Raw genomic sequence first — 21,656 nt, forward strand, 5'->3', positions numbered from 1 at the left:
GAAGACGTACCATCCCCTTTTCACATCTGGTAGGAGTGCAAGTAGAGAGAGCAGCCTGGGAAGGGCTCCCTGTGTGCCTGGTGTCAGGGGGCTTCTTTACCTACTGCCTGACTTGATGCTCAGAACCGCAGGCATTCTAGACAGAACTGGGACAAAACAGTCCAGCTGGAAGCTGAGCTCCAGATTTGGCAGCTAAGTGAGTGACTGGTGGAGTCAGGTCTAGGATCTAATTCTGCCAACCATGGTTAGTATTCTGCCTTAAGGTGTTACAAGCTGTGGCTCAATTATTAAAAACAAATCCCTGATCACTGAAAGTTCCTTCATTAAAAAAGGCACTAAAAATTACCTGGGTTTATCAGCTTTGAGTACCAGAACCTCCTCCCCAAGAACAGCCATTGATACCACTTAACAGAATGAAACATGAAAGAATTCGAGAATAAAATCTGGGCGGCTCATAATATATAGTGGAAAGAAATGTTATACAGGTGGTTCCAAAAATTTCAGAAACCCAACTTAGTTTAATTATTTACAGGAAGTTACTTTTAAATACGAAAACACAGAAACACAGGAAGCATAAGCTTTGGAAAAGGTAGACTTTTAATAACTGCTTTTATCACCAGGTTAAGTCATGCAGTTACAAAGTAGTTAGAAATTTCTGAAAGGATATTGTTGTTTAAAAAAAAGAAAAAAAAAAAAAGCTCATTCTTACATAAATAATATCTAGTACTCCATTGGGACACTACTGTTCAAAAGGCCCTGGCGAAATAACTCCCAAACAAAACACTCAACCCAAGGTTGTTTCCAGCCCAGTGGTAATGAAGCTATGCGCAGAACCCAGTCCTCTCAAAGAGGACACCAAGTCAGGCCGAGTCGGGCTCATTGGCAGGGCTCGGAGCCGCCAGCTAGACTCCAAAGTGGGAGCCCAAAGTGGTTTTTTACTGGGACACTGTACTTGAATTATTGTTCAATTAGACAACACAGTAGATCTTCAAAAGAGAACAATTAATTAACATGATAAGGAGGTTACTGCACTCTTTGGACTATTATGTCATAATTGCAGTTAGTAAATTCTGACAGTCTTAACAAAAATAGCCTCCACCATTTGCAGGTATGAAGATAACTTAATTCTCCATCAGACTTTTCATTTTTTGCTGGACAATACATGATTGATAAGCTATAAATGATACTGTTTTATATTATAAAAATACTAGCTTTTTTTTCATTTATTACGTTTATAGGCATTCACTGTTTGAGTCAAGGTTAGGCTTGGTAAGTGATTAAAGGCAGTTTTATTACAGCAGCATGTACTTATTTTATTCTAAGAGAATAAAATGCATAAAGAGAAACAGCTTTTATTTTTGTCGCAATCTGTAAAACTGAGTTATTTTGCTGATGTCAAATACCAGTAACTCACTTGAGGACCATGCCACCTTCTGAAAATGCTCCACACCTGTGGCTCAGAGGCGGCCAATTCCAGGATGTGTCAGACTCGTCCAGAGCTGAAGTAGCAAGCAACTGGCTGCTCTTGGCTAACAGGTGTGTTCCTGGCCCCAGCTCTGACCGTACTGGAAGTAGCTGCAGAGCACGGCACCACAGACAGACAGGAGAGACCTTCATTTAATAGCCAAATACCTATATGGCTCTCTGGCCTAGGGAATTTCTACTTCCATATTCATCAGCTTACATATGATCCCCAACCTTAATTTCTTTTTTCTCAAAGGGGCTGATTTCAACTGACTTGTTGAGAATGATGTCCATTTATCTAGTAAGTCGAGAGAGAGAGAGAGAGAGAGAGAGAGATTTCTGTGGTTACATGTAAACTTGTGAAGGGTCTGCAGATGAAGAGGGGAAGAGGGCAGTGAAGAGGTCAGCCACACTCTGTCTATGTGAAGGTCACACCAGCTTCATTGTACACCTTGAAGACTTTCTCAATGGCGTTGACATAGGCAGCCGTTCTCAGATCCAAACCCAGATTGTACTTCATGGCCGTGCGCATGATTTGCTGGAAGGCCAGAGAAAACACAGTGAGGACAACCCTGACCCCAGCAGCTAGGCCATGGCCATGAACACAGAAGGTGCAAATGGGCCCCGGGAGGCGAACCCACCCCCATGTCCGTGCGGGACTCTGGCCACTGAACCCCATTGGGACTGAACCCCATTAGTCTCCACAGACTAATACATGTTACCAATTAGGTGGCAGTGAGAAGTTGCTCTCAAATATGAACCGTCTCTCTGTCCATCAGACATCCTGTTAGCTGGACTGAGCTCACTGTCACACTTGGTGATGATTCTACAGAACTAAGAATGGGGTGGTGCTGAAAACGTTCTGGCCTGAGCAGTAACGGCTACGTAGTCTTGGGAAGATCAAGTTGAAGACTGTGTACTTTAAAAGGGTGAATTTATGGCATGTCCATGATATCACATTAAAAAAAAACATTAACAGCAAGTACCACCTTTAATGTCTGCTTATGCGATTTCAACTTAAAGCCAGGTGGAGAGAATCTAAACTCAAGAAGAAATCAGGAAAACTGGACTCAAATTGTGTTTAAGGTACTGAAATAAAGACCAAATGGTCAAAAATCCTTTTACTTACAGCCAATTCCCTTGTGAGGTGGTTCCCTGCAGACCCAACAGAGTGGTGTTCCTGACACCACACATCACTCCCGCCTAACCTGCTGTTATCTATTTCCCAGAGCCTGGTGAACCCACTGTAGACAGTGGAAACACTGCCCATCACATGAGCCTGAAAAAGCCAGCCTTCTGCTACACGTTCCTGAAGAACATGTGAACAGACCGCACAGTCTGGCCGCCCGGAGGCCACGGCCGAGCGGGGCTCCGTGCGGGAGCAGACTCGCCAAGAGCACCTGCACACGTACCCTGGCAGAGCGCTCCATGGTGTATGCCAAGCCGGAGTGCACGATGTCCTTCTCGGAGGCGCCCTGGGCAGAAAAAGAAGAGCAGTTTAACACCACCACCCACAGACACGCTTCATTTATAACCACACAAAGGATTCTTCAATCAATATACAGCCAGAAAGAACTGTGTTGTCTTTTGGTAAAGACCTATTTAATTCCTATACGTATCTTTTTAAAAATTTTTCTTTAAGGTATCTAAATAGCTATTTAAATAGTTGTGTGTGAGGGTTTTTTTTTGTTTGTTTGTTTTGTTTTTGTTTTTTAAAGATTGTGTTTATTTATTTGAGAGAGAAAGCATGAGAAAGAGTGCAGGCAGGGGGGTAGAGGGAGAGGGAGAAGCATTCTCCCCGACAAGCAGGGAGCCCGATGCAGGACTCGATCCCAGGATGCTGGGATCATGACCTGAGCTGAAGGCAGAGGCTTAAACCACTGAGCCACCCAAGCGCCCTTAAATAGTTGTGTTTTAATCACAGCTTGGTTTTCATTGTATTTGACAAACAAGTAACTCATGAAGTAAGATGGTAAAACAATGCACATAGAAGAGCTTGCAGCAGGAAGACATGGGGGCGAGTAGCCAGTCCAGCACGAGTCGCCCCTCTGAGAGCAGACGGACCACAGCAGCACGTTACACCATCTACTTCATGGCTCACCTCTGTTCTGCAGCTAACAGGGACACTGTAAGGGGCCCAGAGGGGAGTCTGGCCGCCTCCAACAGCAGCTCTGTGGAAGGATCCTGGCTACGTACTCAGCAGTGCCACCAATGTGGAAAGCTGAACAGAGCTCAGCAGCTCCTCGTTAACCCCTCATTCCACTGAAGAGCGCGCGGACGACCAGAGAAGTTGGCCATGGTTACAGACAGCCATTTTTAGAGCTGGGGCTAACCCAAGGCCTTAGACCACCAAGTCAGCTCATCTTCCCATGCCAATTACTTCCTTAAGTCAATTTGTTTCAAAAGACTCCTCTATCTAGTTTCTAGATGCTTTCTACAATTTTAGGACAATTAATGATCGCCCCCTTTCTAATATGTCCTATCCAGCTGTCAAATACAGATCTGGCTATGCCAGATGAAAACTTAAAAACTGGGTCGCCAACCACAGGGGTCTATGCTGACCTTCGTCTCGTCAGCATTCTTGTCCCTTCAGAAGGTGTGTATCTGTAAAATCTTTATCAATTGAGAAACATTTGGGTCAAACTTTGTTCCGTCCTATCAACTTAGGAAGAAGAAAAAAACAACTTCCTTCCCAAGTGGGATTACTGCTCTTTCTCACTCACTCATTCCCTCGTGAAACATTCATAGAGCAGCTACTACGTACCAGGCACTCTTCTAGGCACTGGGGGCAGAGCAGAAAACAAAATAATGAAAATTCTCTGTTCTCGCGGAGTTGATATTCTGGTGGAGGGAGTCAGCCTATTTGAGGACTTAAAACCAGAACTGAGGGAGATCACTAAAATTCTGAATTCAGACACTGAAGTGATCCAGGGCCCGAGGCCTTCCACCACGAAGAGCAGGGAGAGGCAATGAGGATGGCAGAGGGCAAATGCGCACGAATGGCTGGGGAAGCAGGGAGACACCAGTGAGGGTGCAGGGTCTTGGAAGCTAAGAGAAGAAACTATTTCAGGGGGAATGATCACCTCTGACAACAGCTTCTGATCCGCGAAGAAGAGGGGGACAGAAAATCGACCACGGCTGTGGCAGTGCCCGATGCCACAGGTCATCTGGTCAAGAACAGTTTTGGAGGAGTGGTGAGCGTCAGCGCACGGAGCCAGTACACACAACGCTCAAGGATGTCTGGTATGAGCGAAATAAAAATGGCAAGAACCAAGTTTGGAAGAGGAACTGGGATTGAGATCGAATTTTTTTTAAGACTGCATTAAGCACACTGTCAGGAATGACTGCCGATGCGGAAGAGAAGGCAGGCAGCGCATTTTCGGTGGGTGAAAACAGGCCACTGGGCTTAGTTGGAGGTACCCAGAGCCACTCTGGAACTAGAGGAGAGGCGACAGGAGACAAGGGGCAGGCGCCAAGCGCTGGGGAAGTCTCCTCTGTGGACAGATCCTGGGTCATGTGCTGGAATGCAGGGGAGAAGAGAATGAGCAGGTGGAACAGGGAGAGGCAGGACAACTGCTAGGCAGCGCCGGCTGTCGACTTGAGGTTCGGGTCAGGATGAAGCAGTGGGCAGGGCCTCCAGCCCACAGGGGACAGGTGTGGAGGGAGCAGACCCGGGTTTCATCAGGGTTCAGGTGTTAGCAAGGGGGTATGCTGAGGCAAAACAAGATGAAGGCATGACTTAATGATGCAGTGTGGAGTTTTTAAGTCAGACAACAAGAGGACTGAGTGGGGGTGGGGGTGGGGTGGGGTGATGGTCAATGATGGTCAAAGTCCTGGCAGGGCCCGAGCTTGGCTGGGAGGGGGGAGTGGGAGGGACGGGGCTGGAATAAAAACCATTTTTTAAACTAATACCACAAGACTCCTATAATAAGTCAGTAAGAGATGAGAAATAGCAATTCAGTTCAACATCTGAAGCACTGAAAGCATTTGGAAATTCTAAGCCCAACACACTGGCCAAAGATTATTTAAAAAAGGATAATGGGGAAAAAAAAAAAAAGGATAATGGGGTGCCTGGGTGGCTCAGTGGGTTAAGCTTCTGCCTTCAGTTCAGGTCATGATCTCAGGGTCCTGGGATCAAGCCCCGCCTCGGGTTCTCTGCTCAGCAGGGAGTCTGCTTGCCCCCCACCCCCCGCCTACTTGTGATTTCTCCATCAAATAAGTCAGTCAAGCTTAAAAATAAAATAAAATTAAATTTAAAAGGATAAAAAGCAATTCATCATGGCTGTCTTCCTAACTGGCTATCCTCCTCCCGTAGTCCCTTTCGAGGTTTCAGTACTAGGACATAGGCGGCCACAGGGAGGGGCAGGAAGCCCATCTAAGGGCAGTTAATGAGTCCTGGCAGTGCAGGGACACGTGTGATGAAGGACGTGTGCAATTCCCGCATGCAGTGGGACCTTCAGGGCTGGGGTACTCAGGCAGGGAGTGGGTCAGGGCACTGCAGGCAGAGGGACCAGAACTGAGACACAGCTCTGTGAAAGGTGAAGTCTCATTTAGGGCAATGGTTAATACCCAGAGTGGCAAAGCACCTTCTATTCTTCAAAAGAAAACACCAACTTTCCTCCCATGTTGTAATCTCACCTTGCATTACTTTCTATGACTAAATATTTCATATAAAGATGTATTTATTATAACTTGGCCATTTCCCAGCCATGTGCATGTAGACGGTTAAATCAAACCTAATTTAAAAACCTGACTGCGAACACTGTTCCACAGACATCACCACGTGTGGCATCATTCCTCTCCTTTAGAATGATTTTCTCAGGATCAACCAGGTAAATTCCCAGAGGGGATATAATGACGGTACCCATGGGCAGGAAAACTGTCATAGGTCTTCAGCTTTTCCGAAGAGCTGCACCAATCTGCCTCATCATCAAAATAAAGGTACACTGTGGGTGGCTCAGTGGGTTAAAGCTTCTGCCTTCGGCTCAGGTCATGATCCTGCGGTCCTGGGATCGAGCCGCACATTGGGCTCTCTTCTCAGCCGGGAGCCTGCTTCCCCCCCTCTCTCTTTGCCTACTTGTGATCTCTCTCTCTCTCAAATAAATAAATAAATAAAATCTTTTAAAAAAAAAAAGGTACACTGTTTCCCCACAGACACAGTGAATGTAAGATCCATGGATGGTTTCTGCTAGTTTAATACATTAAAGAAAACTTATTTTAATTTGTATTTCTTTAACAGCGAGAATGAGCATTTTCTTTTTTCCTATGACTTTGTTTTTCATGTCTCTGCCCTTTACCAGGGACGATGTTCTCTTTGTGACGTGTGTGTGCTCTTACTCCGTCCCGTCAACAGCTAATACACTCAGATCTACCTTTTCTACCTACTTCCTTTCACGCTTGCTCATGTCCACATAGCAATTTCAATTCTTCGTATAGCTCAATTTCATGTTTACTTTTCTTTAGTTTCTGTTTTGTGTAAAGCTTTTTTAAGTTTTTCAAGACCAGAAGAGCCGTTAATATTTATTTTAAACTATAATTCTTGGGCGCTTGGGTGGCTCAGTGGGTTAAAGCCTCTGCCTGTGGCTCAGGTCATGATCCCAGGGTCCTGGGATCGAGACCCGCATCAGGTTCTCTGTTCGGCGGGGAGCCTGCTTCCCCTCTCCTCCTTCTCTGCCTGCCTCTCTGCCTACTTGTGAGCTCTGTCAAGTAAATAAATAAAATCTTTAAAACAAAACAAAACAAAACTGCAATTCTTACTCCGTGTTTAGCATGTGAGGAGAGAGGACTGTACAAAGCACACACAGATTGTCATTACCGCCATGCTGCCGACCACCCCTCACCCCGATCCCTCTGCCTGGGTCTACAGAAGAGCGGACTGTGTGTGGAGAGTGTGGACCTGTCACAGCACACTCACCGATATCCTGTCTTGGAACTCGGCTGTAGGTACAATGGGAATAGTTCCACCATGCTTTCCAAACTTTCTTTCCAAGCTCTCTTGAACAGACACTGCAGAAAGCCAAGAGGTGAAGTTAAAATACTGCTAGTAGGAAAAAAAAAAAAAAAGAAGAAGAAGAACCAGAAGTAGTTTCAAAGTTTCAAACTATACACAACCCAGAAACTACCAGAGTTTAGAAGCCTTGGGGGATCCTGGGTGGCTCAGTTCGTTAAGCATCTGCCTTTGTATCAGGTCATGATCCCAGGATCTTAGGAAAGAGCCCACATTGGGTTCCCTGCTCAGCAGGGAGCCTGCATCTCCCTCTCCCTCTGCCCTCCCTCTATCCCTCTATTTGTTCCCTACTCTTTCTCCCAAATAAATAAATAAAATCTAAAAAAAAAAAAAATAATAATACTTCAACACTAATGCCATAAATGGGTTAATCACTTAGAACTCTGCCAGATTCCTATAAATGTGAATTTAGGTCAGTGCTCTGTTTCCATAACACCCATTACCAGGGTTTTTCCTTGGCTCTGTTAAAAACAAAACGCTGAGGGAAAAAGAAACGGAAATGGATGGAACACTTCACCCAGATTCTCAGAGTGGGCTGAGTGAAGCTCAGTCGGAGGTCTTGGTCTTACTTCAGCTGGATGAAATGAGACCGTTAACTCTGGAGCCTACTTTAGTCAAAGAAAAACCGCATTCTCATCAGAAGACTCCAAAATTCTTGACACTATAAAGGCCTTAACTAAGAGCAACCAGAGGTCAAAATGAGTGAGTATCAACAGGAGTTCCTGGTTTATTAAAAGGAAACTCTTTCTACTTACTAACTTGTAGATTATGTTAGGGGAACATTATAGCATAGAATAAACATCTGGACAGAAATTTATTTGAGAAAGTTAGTAAGTTGACTACCCATAAAGAAATCATATTATTTTTGGTCCTAAGACTCATGAGACAATAATATAATTTCCTATTCTGAGATTAAGTTCTCTGGGATTACAAAAAGGAAATTAGTCCTTTTTAAGTATAAGCTTTTTTCAGCCTTTTAGCGGGCCCCAAGGATGATTTCTGAACAAGGAAGGGCATGAGAACTCACTCAGCAAGTGGTAGTTAGAATCCCTTTCATATTTGAAGGTCAAACGGCCATAGCTGACATGATTTAGATTCTTCAGCCACTCAAAGTAAGACACTGTCACTCCTCCAGCATTCAAGTAGAGATCCTATACAGAGAAATACAGGGAAGACACCAAAGAAATGAGCAGATGATGGCTTCAGTAAATGTTTTCAGTGGACATCAGAACTCCATTTTAGTATTAAAGCAAATTAAGCCTTAAACTTCCCAAATATATCTTAGATTATATCAGGAATTTCACACTTAAATTTAACAAACATCCTTTCTAATTCACTAGAGGTTTATCAAACAAGCATTTGATTAGCTTTGGTTAGAGGATGTTCTCCACCAACCACTGGATTGCCCAAAGCATGCCTCCCCAGAAAGATCAGCATTCCTTCTCCTACTATCTAAGGGCAGTCTTGTTTCAGCTAACCTGAATTTCTTAAGTGCTTTCAACAAAAGTTTAAATGCATCACCAATCCACATTCACTTCCTCTTGCAAATAATCTTCCGGTATAGACCCCAAGCTCACGCACTGATAACCTAAGCACATATTCTTTCTATGAGCTTTCTGAGTAAAGCAGCAAGGGACATTTGAAATGCACAAGGTTAGAAATTATAGAAAAGCTTAGAGTTCAAGTTAGAATTCATATTTCTAGAACAATATACATTACTTATATAACTGGATTCTTAAGCAGGCTAATAATACATACAAGAAAGAGCCTGAAGTTGGAAGAAAATGTTCAGGTCAAAGTGGACCTGTCGGTCTTTTTTACTACACTAACCAACCAGGCTTCTACTTTATTTTCTTTAAAGCGAAATAAAGATAAAAAATTCAGTATAGTTTGGGAAATTAAGGATGACCCTTTTCCCTCCCCAGTTCATCGCAGAAGAGAGTTAGGATTCCAAGTGCATATAAAACCCAGCAAAAATGGATGACTTACGGGAATCACCATAATGTTCCTCTCCAGGAAGATCTTATCAGCCTCTGGAGTTGTTGGCCCATTGGCACCCTCAGCAATAATCTGCAAGAGAGTCAGGACATATAGAAATGCCAGCAACATTATCGACTCCCTTCACCAGGTCTGCGAGGGGTGTGTGTGTGGGCAGAACTCCAGTTTAAATTTAATTAATAAGAGTTATTTTGTTCTTGGGGCACCTGGGTGGCTCAGTGGCTGGGCGACTGCCTTCGGCTCGGGTCATGATCCTGGAGTCCTAGGATCGAGTCCCACATCGGACTCCCTGCTTGGCAGGGAGTCTGCTTCTCCCGCTGACTTCTCTCCTCTCATGCTCTCCCTCTCAAATAATTAAATAAAATCATTAAAAAAAAAAAAGGTTATTTTGTTCTATAAATAAAGTATATAAAACTATTTTTCACCTATTTTCTTAACTGCTTTTTGGAACTTTGGTTTAAGAGGAAACCCATGGTGATGGACAGCTGCACAGCTCTGTGTATATACAAAGCCATTAAATTTTACTTGGGTGAATTGTATGATATGTGAATTATAGCCCAATAAAGCAGTTTTTAAAAAAAAGGAGGAAAGCCAGTTAAGAGCTTTTCTGTGAGCCTCAGGTTCATTCCACACTGTAAGGTTCCAGTTCCACCGAGCTCTCACCTTGGCTTTGACTCGGGGTGCATTGGACTTGGTCAGCTGCTTCTCGCTGGCAGCAGGGATCAGGATGTCACAGTCGGCTTCTAAGATGCTCCCTTCGTAGGGCTTTGCCTTGGGGAAGCCCAGGATTGATCCATGTTGCTGCAATTGGTTGAGGAGTCAGAATTAATGGCGTGTGCACCATGGTTTCAGTGTTTATGATTAACGCGGATGATATGAAGACACACCTACGGAGAGCTCTTTGGGTTACATTTTAAAAAGTAAATAATGGAAATAGATTTTAATAGGGCTTATTTCAACTTTACAATACTCAGGGTAGCCAGACTGTTCAGATGTTAGATTAACATACCAATTTGAAGTCTTCCAGTTCCTTTGGGTCAATACCATCTGGATTCCATATGCTCCCGTCAGACTCACCAACACCCACACATTTAGCACCAAAACGATGTAAGTATCTCATAGAGTGTAGGCCCACATTACCAAATCCCTATAAAGAACAATTACACATGACACAAAAACCAAGGTTTTAATACAGATAGTAAGAATCGTATTTTGACCAAGACACATTCTCTTGTTTAGAGTCATTCTTGAAACCCTTTTGCCACAAGAAACAAATGTACTAGATGGCTTCTCTTCAGCAATCGGTTTCTCTTTAAGAATGTGGAGCCCCATGCTCTGTTATGTGTGAGAGCGAGTCCTGAAGAAGTTCAGGTGGGTACAGCCTTGTTGGCTTGTAAAGAAATGGCCGTAGTGTCAGTCACACCCCAAGTCCTCAGTCCCTGATGACCAGACGTCTTATGGTTGTAAAAATACTAAAGTCACTAACTGGGAGGAATACAAATTCTATTCTAAAGTAGCATTCAACTTAAGTTCGATTGCACTCAGTAAAATAACCAAATACCAAGCAAATTCCTCCTGAAAATTAAAATCTGGATCATTGTGCAAACCTTTCCCCTTCTGAAAACAATTTAAATTTAAATATTGACCAAAAGAAGTTGGTGATAGTTTCATATGTATCTGCAAGACACTAAACGTGGTTCTAGTCACATGAATCATCAAGTGCATATTACTCTGGAAACATCCACTCTAACACTTAAGAGATTCAATAGAATGACCTTTTAAAAACTGCAAATCTAAAAACACTGAAAAACTTACTTTATGTGTATCAGTTATTCTTTAAGAGAACAAACATTTTTACCTGAACAACAAATGTTTTATCTCCAAACCCTGGTGTCATTCCTAAAATACTCATGTAAGAAGCTTCGTTGATGAAATTTTCAATCCCATGGAAGACTCCTCGGCCAGTAGCAGAGATCCGCCCGTGGATCCCGCCCTGACTGATAGGCTTACCAGTAACACAGGCATGGGCATTAATATCCTGCAAGAAAAAGTCAGAACTTCACATTTTTGTTTAACTAATTTACTCAGGAGGACCATATGTGTGCTTACGAGTACAATTCCACCAATGGGGTAAGTTGCATTTTTTCAGATTTCTGTTCCTAAAAAATATAGAATAAAACAGACCGTATTTTCCTGGGGCTCCTTAACTCAGTCAGTTAAGCAGCTGCCTTTGGCTCAGGTCATGATCTCAGGGTCCTGGGATCAATCCCCCCATCACGGTCCCTGCTCAGCGGGGAGTCTGTTTCTCCCTCTGCCTATGTCCCTCCCCCAGGTTGTGTTCCCTCTCTCTCTTTCAAATAAATAGACTTTTTGTCTTAAAAAAAAAAAAAATAGACCAGGGGCACCTGGGTGGCTCATGGGTTAAGCCTCTGCCTTCAGTTCAGGTCATGATCTCAGGGTCCTAGGATGGAGCCCCGCATTGGGCTTTCTGCTCAGCAGGGAGCCTGCCTCCCCACCTCTCTCTGCCTACTTGAAATCTCTCTCTCTCTCTCTGTCAAATAAATAAATAAAATCTTAAAAAAAAAAAAAAAGACCATATTTTCCAATGGGAGAAACAAAGTTTTTAGGAACTTAACATCATTAGTACAAATAACAGTATCACAAGAGCAGAGATAGTTCTGCTTAAAACTATTATTCCTTCAAAAGTATTTAAGCCCTATTAAGTTGGATCTACATCTCACATGTCTCTTAAAACTACCACGTCATGGGGCACCTGGGTGGCTCAGTTGGTTGGACTGCCTTCAGCTCAGGTCATGATCCTGGCTGGAGTCCCAGGATCGAGTCCCGCATCAGGTTCCCAGCTCCATGGGGAGTCTGCTTCTCCCTCTGACCTTCTCCTTGTTCACGTTCTCTCTCACTGTCTCTCTCTCAAATAAATAAATAAATAAAATCTAAAAAAAAAAACCCCTACCATGTCACCAAAATAGAGAGAGCCTAAAATAGGAGGCGGCATTATGGTAGTCCGGGTTAGATGGGAAGACTCAATGTTGTAAAGATACTCTTCCACCAAACTAATTCAGAAATTCAATAAAATGCCACTTTAAAAGTTAATATTCAGTTTTACCTACAAGTGGATTAACAAAAGTAGTCAAGAAATTAAAAAAAAAAAAGATAAAATAACTAAGGGGTTTGAAGGGCATTCTGGAATGCCTACCAAATAAAAATACCCATTAACTCAAAGATTCTACTTCTTGGAATTCAAGTTTTTGTGTATTTAGTGTATCATTTGAATTAGGAAAAACAAAAAGGTGCATGGGGGCCCGAGAGTCTGCTGCTTACATGTGGGTGGAGGCCCTCTGGGAGGCAGGGAGAATAAGTCTTCACCACCCATTCTCCCTTACTCTGAACTGACAGCGCATTCTTATTCAGAAACAACTATCATTAGGAAGAAACAAAAGGCTGGGGAGAGCTTTCGGAGAGCTTTCCTTCCAAGGTGTATCCACCAGAACCGTTCTGTAGGAACCAGAACAGTGCAGAACCCGCAGACTTGATCACTGGGACAGGAAAACTACACGGTCCTATTATATACAGGAAATCAACATAAAAAGGGAGCGTTTTAAATTCGTGGATAAAGTACGGACTATTTAATAAACTTGCGGGGCAAACTGCTACCCACGCAAAGCAGGATGGAATGCTTCACCTCACACTATAGTCCCTACCCCCAAACAGAGGTAACTGGGTGAGGTAAGAAGCAACCTGGTCTTTATCTGTATTTTTAAAACTATTTTTACAGAGAGAAGTTAGAACCATATTGACTCTGAATTGCCAACAAAAAGAAGAAGAGTTAAAAAAATCAAAGAAAGCAGTCCAGTAAAGTAATTTACAGAAATTAGTAGTTTTCCCACAGTTCCCTTCATGAATAATTAACACCAAGAACACAGAATTAGGAACCTAGTGCCAAATGCTTTTACATAGTGCAAATGCGAATGCTGGAGCCCCAGGCAATCCCGAGTGAGGTCCAGGGCCAGCGCCCAGCTCCCAGCACACCTCACTGTCCTGGCAGCCTGGTGACAGCACAACCTCCCTCCAGGACCTGCACTTCTGGGCAGGATTAGACCAAAGTTGAGGCATGTTTAGCTTTATATCTGGAAATTAAGTAAGACAGACAGTGGCTCCTTACCTTAGGCCCTGATTTTGGATTTCCTATCACTTTAAGAAAAAAGAAGTCTTTTGCCAAGGTTTAGCTGGCAGTGCCTCACAACTTTCTTTTGTGGTCACCACTGGGGATAAACTATGAATAATGAATACACTGCTTACTACTTCACACCATGCAGTCTACTGTCTTGCTTAAAGGAAACCAGAGACTATCCAGAGCTCATTTAGTATCAAAAGGTGACATGGAAAAAGCAGCATTGTGGGAAACGGCAGTTAAAACCAAAATTCTCTGAAGCGTCTCATAATGCTCTTGTTTTATTTCAGGGAATTTATGCAGTATACCTGATATAATATTTATTGTTTTGTGTATTTTACTAAGGAGGGGGTACTATTCTAAGTGCATTATGTTACTATTCAATTAATCCTCATTAGCTATTACTACTGTCATCTTACAAGACAGAGGCACAGTGAGCTCAAGGTACCTACCACAGGTCACAGAGCTGGCGTGTGAGGGAGCCAGTTCTAAATCCAGCTCACGCCCCAACCACAAGACTGCACCGCATCAGGACCTCAGACCAGTGTGTGAGTTCTACACTGTCTGCTGCAGCCCCCTTACTTCCCCGGGGAGAACAATTCTCCTCTTTTCCAAGTCTCATCTTTCCACTAGGGCCGCCCCCTACCTTTTAAAAAAAAGGTTTTATTTATTTACTTGAGAGAGAAAGAATCTCAAGCAGACTTGGCACTGGGCCTGGAGGGTGATGTGGGGCTTGATCTTAAGACCCTGAGATCATCACCTGAGCTGAAACCAAGTCAGATGCTTCAGTGAATGCGCCACCCAGGCGCCCCTCCACTAGGGGGCCTTTAAAGGAAAATTCATGAGGCCTTTATTCCCTTGGACCACTCTGCTAACTCTTCTGTTATTCTTCTCGTACTGTCTGTTGCATGGCTGAATCTAGGGCCCACAGTCAACTTGCCAATATCATCAACAATAACCTTTCTCTTTCGGTAACAGCCACCTTTCACGTTCCCGCTCTGCTGTCCAGTGCCATTTTTCTCAGTGAAGTCTACTCTTCATGCCCTATTTCCTTCCTTGCAGCCCCACTCCAATCAAACTAGAGGCTCTAGCTGCTCAACTCGTCTCTTACCAGAACCCCCCGCCTCCCCCCGCCCTGACATCACCATGTGGAGCTCAGTGCTTCCCGTTCTGCAACTGATTGCCTTCCCTCTAAATCACTCTTCCATTTGGCCATTTCTCTCCAGCTCCAGGGGAGGCCAGTTTCCCTTCCCTTTGGGACTCCTGTATGGTCTCCTGCCCCCAACAATCCCATTCTGTGCTGCACAGAGTCAAGTTCAAAATGCCGCCTGCCTTCTTAGCACCCTACCGGCTTCCCTCTGTTTTCAGGACGAAGACCAAAGTCTTTGCTGTCACTCGTAAGTGATGATGTGGTCCGATACTCCCCAACTGGCCTCTTAGGCTCTACTCTCCCGCTTTCTACGCTGGCTATCACAGTCTTCCCTCAATCTCAAGTTCACCTCTTCTGCACTCCAAAATTTAAACCAGGGGTTTCTTCGCACCCCCGCCCCTTCCCCAGTGGATCCTATTTGTCATTCCGAGTGCAGACGGGAAGCCTACTCCTTCACGGAGGCCTTTTCTGATCTCACCTGGGAAGGCCTGGCCAGGCCCTGTGACGCCTTGTCCCAGCATCAGAAATCCCTTTGCTCCCATTTATTCCAAATGCACTGAATACCTTGTTTGTTTGGCATGTATATATTTTTAATGAGTCTTTTCAGTTCCCTTTCTCTTCCTGCTCCTTGCATGGAAAGTAGCTTTCCTTCTTGTGTTCTGTATTAGCAGCACCACTTCTGCTCAGTCCTCCAGGTTCTCTTCCTTGGTAACAGGCCCCCACTCCAGTCCTGTGGGGTCTATGATGCGCCCGCGCTTCTCCCCAGCCCCCACAGCCCCTGGGCTCCAGTGCAGCCTAACACCACCAGCTCAGTCTCCTTCAAGAGTCAGCCCCAGAGCCTCCCCTCTGACTAGCCAACAAAACAAAAAACTAGGGCTTGAGTATTTTTGTCTTGGTTCAATTACTTCTTCACTCTTCTATTACGCTTCAAAATAAGCCTCATCTCCAGATAACCTGAACTCTACTGTTTCTCTTCCTACCCCTGATGCTCTGCTCCCCCCACCAATGTCCGTGTTTAAATCCTACCATTTTCCAGGTCTAGCCCAGATACCTCATCCAGGAAGCCTTCTTTCAGAGATGTAACTGCATCCTTGTATTATCCCATCTCCTGACCTTACATGGGTTTATGTGTCCAAATTCCTCTTTAAATGAAAGCTCTGAGGGCAATCAGAAATGAATGCTTATTTCCCTTCTAGCGTCTTGTACCATGTCCTGCCCTGCCTAGTAGGTGATTGTTTCTGAGGTCCCATCCCCAGCTTTCAGGACAGGGCAGCGCGTAAGTGAAAGCCCAGTCCATGTTCACTACATTTATGGTTTATGACAAGAGAGCTAGAAGTAAAATAATATCCAAATCAAGATACAACTGAAGGGGAGAAAAGCCCATGAATTCTCTTCATCCACACACCATCAGCTTGTTACTTCTTACAGATAGCCAATGGGGCCCTCAGGGTACTCACATAGTGCCCTATGGTGCTGGCGTAGGTGTCCGCAATCCAGGACATCTCCCGCTCACCCGTGCTCATGTCTGGGGCAGGCACATCAATGCCAGGACCTGGGGGCACAAGGAAAAGGCACTGTACCAGCTTTTAAGGTCCACTCATCTCAAACACACCAATCCTTGTAATTTTCTACCATAACAAGGCTACCATGGTTAGAAAACTTGAGGTTTCATCTGGGTAACTACTTGAAGCCATAGAAATACTCATTAAACATCTCACTACTAAACTTATACACATGCAATGTTACATGGCAATTTCTCCATCTGGTGTTTCCTTGCTCTGTTTGGAAGTTAGCTCTGCGTGAGACACATAAGCCACTCGGCTGGACTTCTGACTACGTGAGCGTAAGCAGATCAGTGTACTCCCCTTGACCTCAGCTCAGTGAACTGCCATTAGAGAGAACAGTACCATCTTGCCCTATACAAGGATGACTGCTGTGGTTAGGGAGTGTCTCTTATGAGACAGCACAGAGACATACTACTTAACTGGGGGCGCAAGCCCTCCCCGCCAGGGAGAAAAAGAAAACACACACTGCTGAAGCAATTATGGTAAGCCCCATAATACTTTCACTCGTACTTTGACCTGTTCATCAAAGCTTACTCTATGTACATATATTCCAGCCCTTGGCTCTGAATTCCTCAGATCATAGCAAATTAGAAAGGCTGAGGATAACAGAAGTTAGCCCAACAACAAATGCCAGGGACAGCACTAACACTGACAGCCAGCCTGAGATCTCAGGTAAAAATGTGTGAGGTTACGCCCCCTCTCATCTGTCAAGGGAGGAATACACAGAAATACCCCCATCAGAACAGTAAAAAGCAAAACACCTTTGTTACTTGGTGGGTCAATTAAATAAAGCATGCTGTATCAACATAAAGAAATATTATGCACCCATTAAAAAGCTTGTAACCCTCACCAAAACACAATGTGTGTGGGGGAAAAAGCAGATTTTGTGGAGTATGTAGAATGTGTTCCCATTTATGTAACATTCTTTCTTTCTCTCTAGCTACATCTCTGTACAGTATCTATGCATCTGTTTCCATGTGTATATACAGTATGGCCAGCACAGGTTTGGAAGGATACGCTTAGCTTACCTCACACTTGCTCACTATGTTTCCATTACCAGCCTTGTTTATAACTTTCTATATTGTTTAAGCTGTCTAATACAAACTCATTACCTTTATAAACAGAAAATACAACTTGAAAAATGGTTCAGCTATGAAGTCTTTCAAAGAAAGTTCTTTCTAAGGCCTGCACTCGAGTTCTGTATTTTTCACTTTTTAACCAACTGAACAAGGTACATTTTATTTTATTTTTAAAAAGATTTTACTTATTTGACAGACAGAGACCAAGCATGAGAAAAAGAGCACAAGCAGAGGGAGAAGCAGACTCAACACGGAGAGGGACCACGCCAACAGCGGCTGGCAGAAGCTTAACCAACAGAAGCTTAACCAATGGAGCTACCCAGGCACCCAGAGGAAGGTATGTTTTAGTATTTTCCTACATTGCCCACTGTGATGCAATGGATACATAACCCGTCTATAATAACTTGGAAATGGTCAGCTTGCTTTTCACACTCCTATCCCGCCCCCAGCCAATCCGTCATTCTCCTGCACCCCAGCACACTTCCCCTTAGGCAGCTTCTAAATCTCATGAAGTCTAACTTCCCGAAACTACTCTCCCCCCATATAACTCTACCTGGAAGAGGTAGTGCCCTACCCTGGCCTCCCCCTTTGACAAAAGGGCTCTACTATTTCCATTTGTTCAGTGTCCATTCTCTGAGAGCAACAGACTTCAAGGATGTTCATAAAGATTTGTTTGATCATACTGCTTTTCTTCCAAGGTATAAATGAAATTGCTTCTGAATCCTTCTAAAGGCATCTACAAAAGTTTTCTTTTTTTTCTTTTTATCAATATCAAGTGTCAAGTAAGCTGTTGCAGGATGCCTGGGTCGCTCAATGGGTTGAGCCTCTGCCTTGGCTTGGGTCAGGATCTCAGGGTCATCATCTCAGGGTCAGGCTCTCTGCTCAGCGGGGAGCCTGCTTTCCCCTCTCTCTGCCTTGCCTCTCTGCCTACTTGTGATCTCTGTCAAACAAATAAATAGAATCTTAAAAAGTAAAATAAAATAAAATAAAAAAACAAAACAAAGCTTGTTGGGACAAATCCCAATTCCAACTGGAGAAGGCCTACTGGCAAGGGGCAAGTTACAGTCTGTAACCTGGAAATGTACCACAATAAACTGCTTCTTAAAAACCTCGATTCATCTAGACAGCCTAAGGTGAGACAGCTCTCCCTACCAAAAGCTGAAATATTAGGCTTTTGAGTTTTCTACTCCACACAAAATCCAGGGATGCTCAGATTGTAAGTAAATCCTGAATTACAGACAATTCTCAAACACCTTGCAGAGAACAGGTCTGAAAGTCCATACTTTGTAAAACAGCTTACCTAGCCTCAGGAAAACTAAAATGCCATCCTTTAATCCCACAACAGTATACAAAAAGATAAAAAACGGGCAAAGAGCACAGCTGCTTTAGCAGAATGTAAGCACAGGGCGGAGCTAAAGGCCAGTTCTGGTGCACTGAGATGGGGGTGGGGCTAGAAAGATGGACACATAGGTTAACGTGAGGGACCTTCACAGTGTACACAGGTGGTAGCTAAACTCATGCTATAGAATTAACACTAAACTTTAACAAACCTAAAAAGAAAAAAAAAAAGATACAAGTGGGAAGAACACTTGCTAACTCATTCTCTGAGGCCAGTATTCTGATGTCAAGGGCCTCACAAAAAAGAATATTGTAGACCGCTATCCCTTAAAATAGCATAAAAAAAGGACTTGTGAGTAAATGTAACAAGTCGTGTAGGATGTGTGAGCTGAACTACAGACCATCACTGAAGGTAACGAAAGGAGCGGGAAACAACTGGAAGGGCACTCAGTGTTCAGGGACTGAACAGTCCTCTGACGGGTCTGCAACCCATTGCATTCCCTATCAACTGTCCAGCTGCCGTGACAGGGCTAGGACTCAGAGCCAGGTGGAATGCACACTCAAACTCCATGGACAGAGAAGTCCCAAAATAAGGAAGCAATGACCTCAGTTCCAGAGGTTTGTTAGGACCAGTTCTGTGCCCTGGAGGGAGAGAGAGAATTCCTCCCCCTTCCCCCCAATGCTAAAAAGCCTTCTGAACCCAGCCATCAGGTTAGCAGCATTGTGAGTCAATGAGGCTTTTTGCTTCAGAAAAGAAGTCAAATTGCAGGATTTAAGCTTTCATTGTTTTGATCAGTCACTTTTAACCTTGGGAATCCTATGTCAATACAGAGAAAATGAAGCTGGTTATCGTCTATATATGGGCAGTAAATACTAACAAATAAAGTCTGCAAACACTTAAGACTATGAAAGACATTGCATTTAAGCTAAGACGAAATACAATACAAAAATTATGAAGGCTGTCAAAAAGCTGAACATAACTGTAGTTCACCAAATCTGGGAAGCAGGAGGCATTTCTGTAAGGAAGGTAGTTACCTCCCCCTGTGTTTCCCCCGCTCAGTGACAGGACAAGTTCACAGCAGTGCTGAGAAAGGGGCAGGCCAAGAATCCAAATGCCTTTAAAATGATCAAATCATTTAAACCAGACCAAATCTGGTAAAGTTCTCGTGTTACTTATATTTATTTCCGTACTGGTTTATTTCATGCTCTTTTTCCATAAGAAGAGGGCAAATTTCAAAATAAGAATATCTTAACCTCATAGGAACAGGTCAATGGTGGGGAGAATGCTGGGTGAGAAAACCCAGGGGCAGCAAAACAGAAAAAGTAGATTTTCCTTCTTATTAGTCAGTCTTTGTTACAAGGGCAAACATTCTGTTAAATACTTTTATGTTATTAAAACAAATTAGGATTCTTCTACCACAACAGAAGAAATACAGACTTAATTTGCTTGAAAAATTAAAGAGTAAATGATGAATAGTCATACATCATAGCAAAGAATATCGCCATCCCACACAAAAAACACAGGACACAGATGACAGTATGATACAAAAACAGCAAGCCAATGAAGATCAGCACCGTCAGAAATCTACTCTTTGGCCAAAGGGCCTTGTGACAAACATCAGGAGTCCGGGAGAACCCTCTAAACCAGCCAGTGACAGCAGAGTGAGCCACTGTGGGAGCCCCTCACCTCCTAGCCTCTGCTCACTCTCTGAAGGGGCAGCCGGCTTTCAGCTTTTGGCTCCAATCCCCAAAGGTATCCGATTTCTCACTGCTTTCACAACAGGATTACGATCATAAAAGTGCTTCTTACACATTAGAAAATATTTGTAATACAGGCATTACTTATTTCCTAAATCTTTCTGGTCATCCCAACAGTGACTGTACAGGGAGCCAAGGTAGCAGCGGCCCCCTGGTGTCCACACTGCGAACCAAGAACCTGAACTTGCCTTGTAGAGATGCATCAAAACCAGGCCTGTGTGCGCCCACCACAGTTATCACAGAGCCCCGTTTCTCAAAGCAAAGGGGCAGTTCTACCCAGGTACATACAGACAAACACAGAAGTTAGATGTTCCTACTCTATGCACAAGCCTACAAGGTAACACATACCAATAAAGCCCTTCTTCGCCAGCTCCATGGTAAACCTCCTTGTGATCTTTTCCAACTCATTATCCTATAAAGGAAAAAATGAAAACAAAACAACAATGAAACAAATGTTTCTCAGAGAAAACCACTGGTGGAGGTAAGTAATAGTTGCATCATATTTTCTGTTTATAGAACATTTTCATGTACTCATTTTTAAAAAGATTTTATTTATTTATTTGTCAGAGAGAGAAAAAGCACAAGCAGCCAGAGAGGCAGGCAGAGGCAGAGAGAAGCAGGCTCTCTGCTGAGCCATGAACCCAACTCGGGACTCAATCCTAGGACCCTGGGATCACCACCTGAGCCTAAGGCAGTGGCTTAACCCACTGAGCCACCCAGGCATCCCAGGACATTTTCATACATCTTGTGTAGTAATCCTTCTAACTCATAAAGCTGGCATCTCCATTTCAAAGATAAGAAAATGACAGATCAGAAATTAGGTTATATAAATATCAGATAGTAGAACTGGGGCTCAAATCCCAGTTTCTGTTCTTTTTGATTAATACAGCACCCTATAAGCAATCCCAATGGTATATAACAGCCAGCTTAAATTAATTTGGGAATTGATAGGAAAAATGGTAAGATTTTTACTAAATTAAGGCATCTGTCACTAGACCTTGAGATCCCGATATAAACATCTAAGATCTGGGTGCCTGGGGGGCTCAAGTTGGTTAAGTGGCTTTGGCTCAGGTCATGATCCCCGGGTGCAGAGATGGGAGTCCCTTGT

General features: G+C 43.7%; 1 protein-coding gene across 1 annotated transcript in view; it reads right to left on the bottom strand.

Moving 5' to 3' along the window:
* Positions 1–579: 579 nt before the first annotated feature.
* Positions 580–21,656, bottom strand: part of GLUD1 (glutamate dehydrogenase 1) — a 37,269-nt gene continuing 16,192 nt past the window's right edge. Inside the window, exons 4-13 of the mRNA XM_044239987.1 lie at positions 20,897–20,960; positions 16,266–16,360; positions 11,328–11,507; positions 10,479–10,616; positions 10,133–10,270; positions 9,461–9,541; positions 8,499–8,622; positions 7,379–7,470; positions 2,877–2,939; positions 580–2,002 (exon numbers count right to left, since the gene is read on the bottom strand). Of these exons, the coding sequence (XP_044095922.1) occupies positions 1,883–2,002; positions 2,877–2,939; positions 7,379–7,470; positions 8,499–8,622; positions 9,461–9,541; positions 10,133–10,270; positions 10,479–10,616; positions 11,328–11,507; positions 16,266–16,360; positions 20,897–20,960 (1,095 nt within the window). The 3' untranslated portion in view covers positions 580–1,882. The remainder of the gene's footprint in view (positions 2,003–2,876; positions 2,940–7,378; positions 7,471–8,498; positions 8,623–9,460; positions 9,542–10,132; positions 10,271–10,478; positions 10,617–11,327; positions 11,508–16,265; positions 16,361–20,896; positions 20,961–21,656) is intronic.

The sequence above is a fragment of the Neovison vison genome, chromosome 2 (assembly GCF_020171115.1).
Source record: "Neovison vison isolate M4711 chromosome 2, ASM_NN_V1, whole genome shotgun sequence".
NCBI lineage: Eukaryota > Metazoa > Chordata > Mammalia > Carnivora > Mustelidae > Neogale > Neogale vison.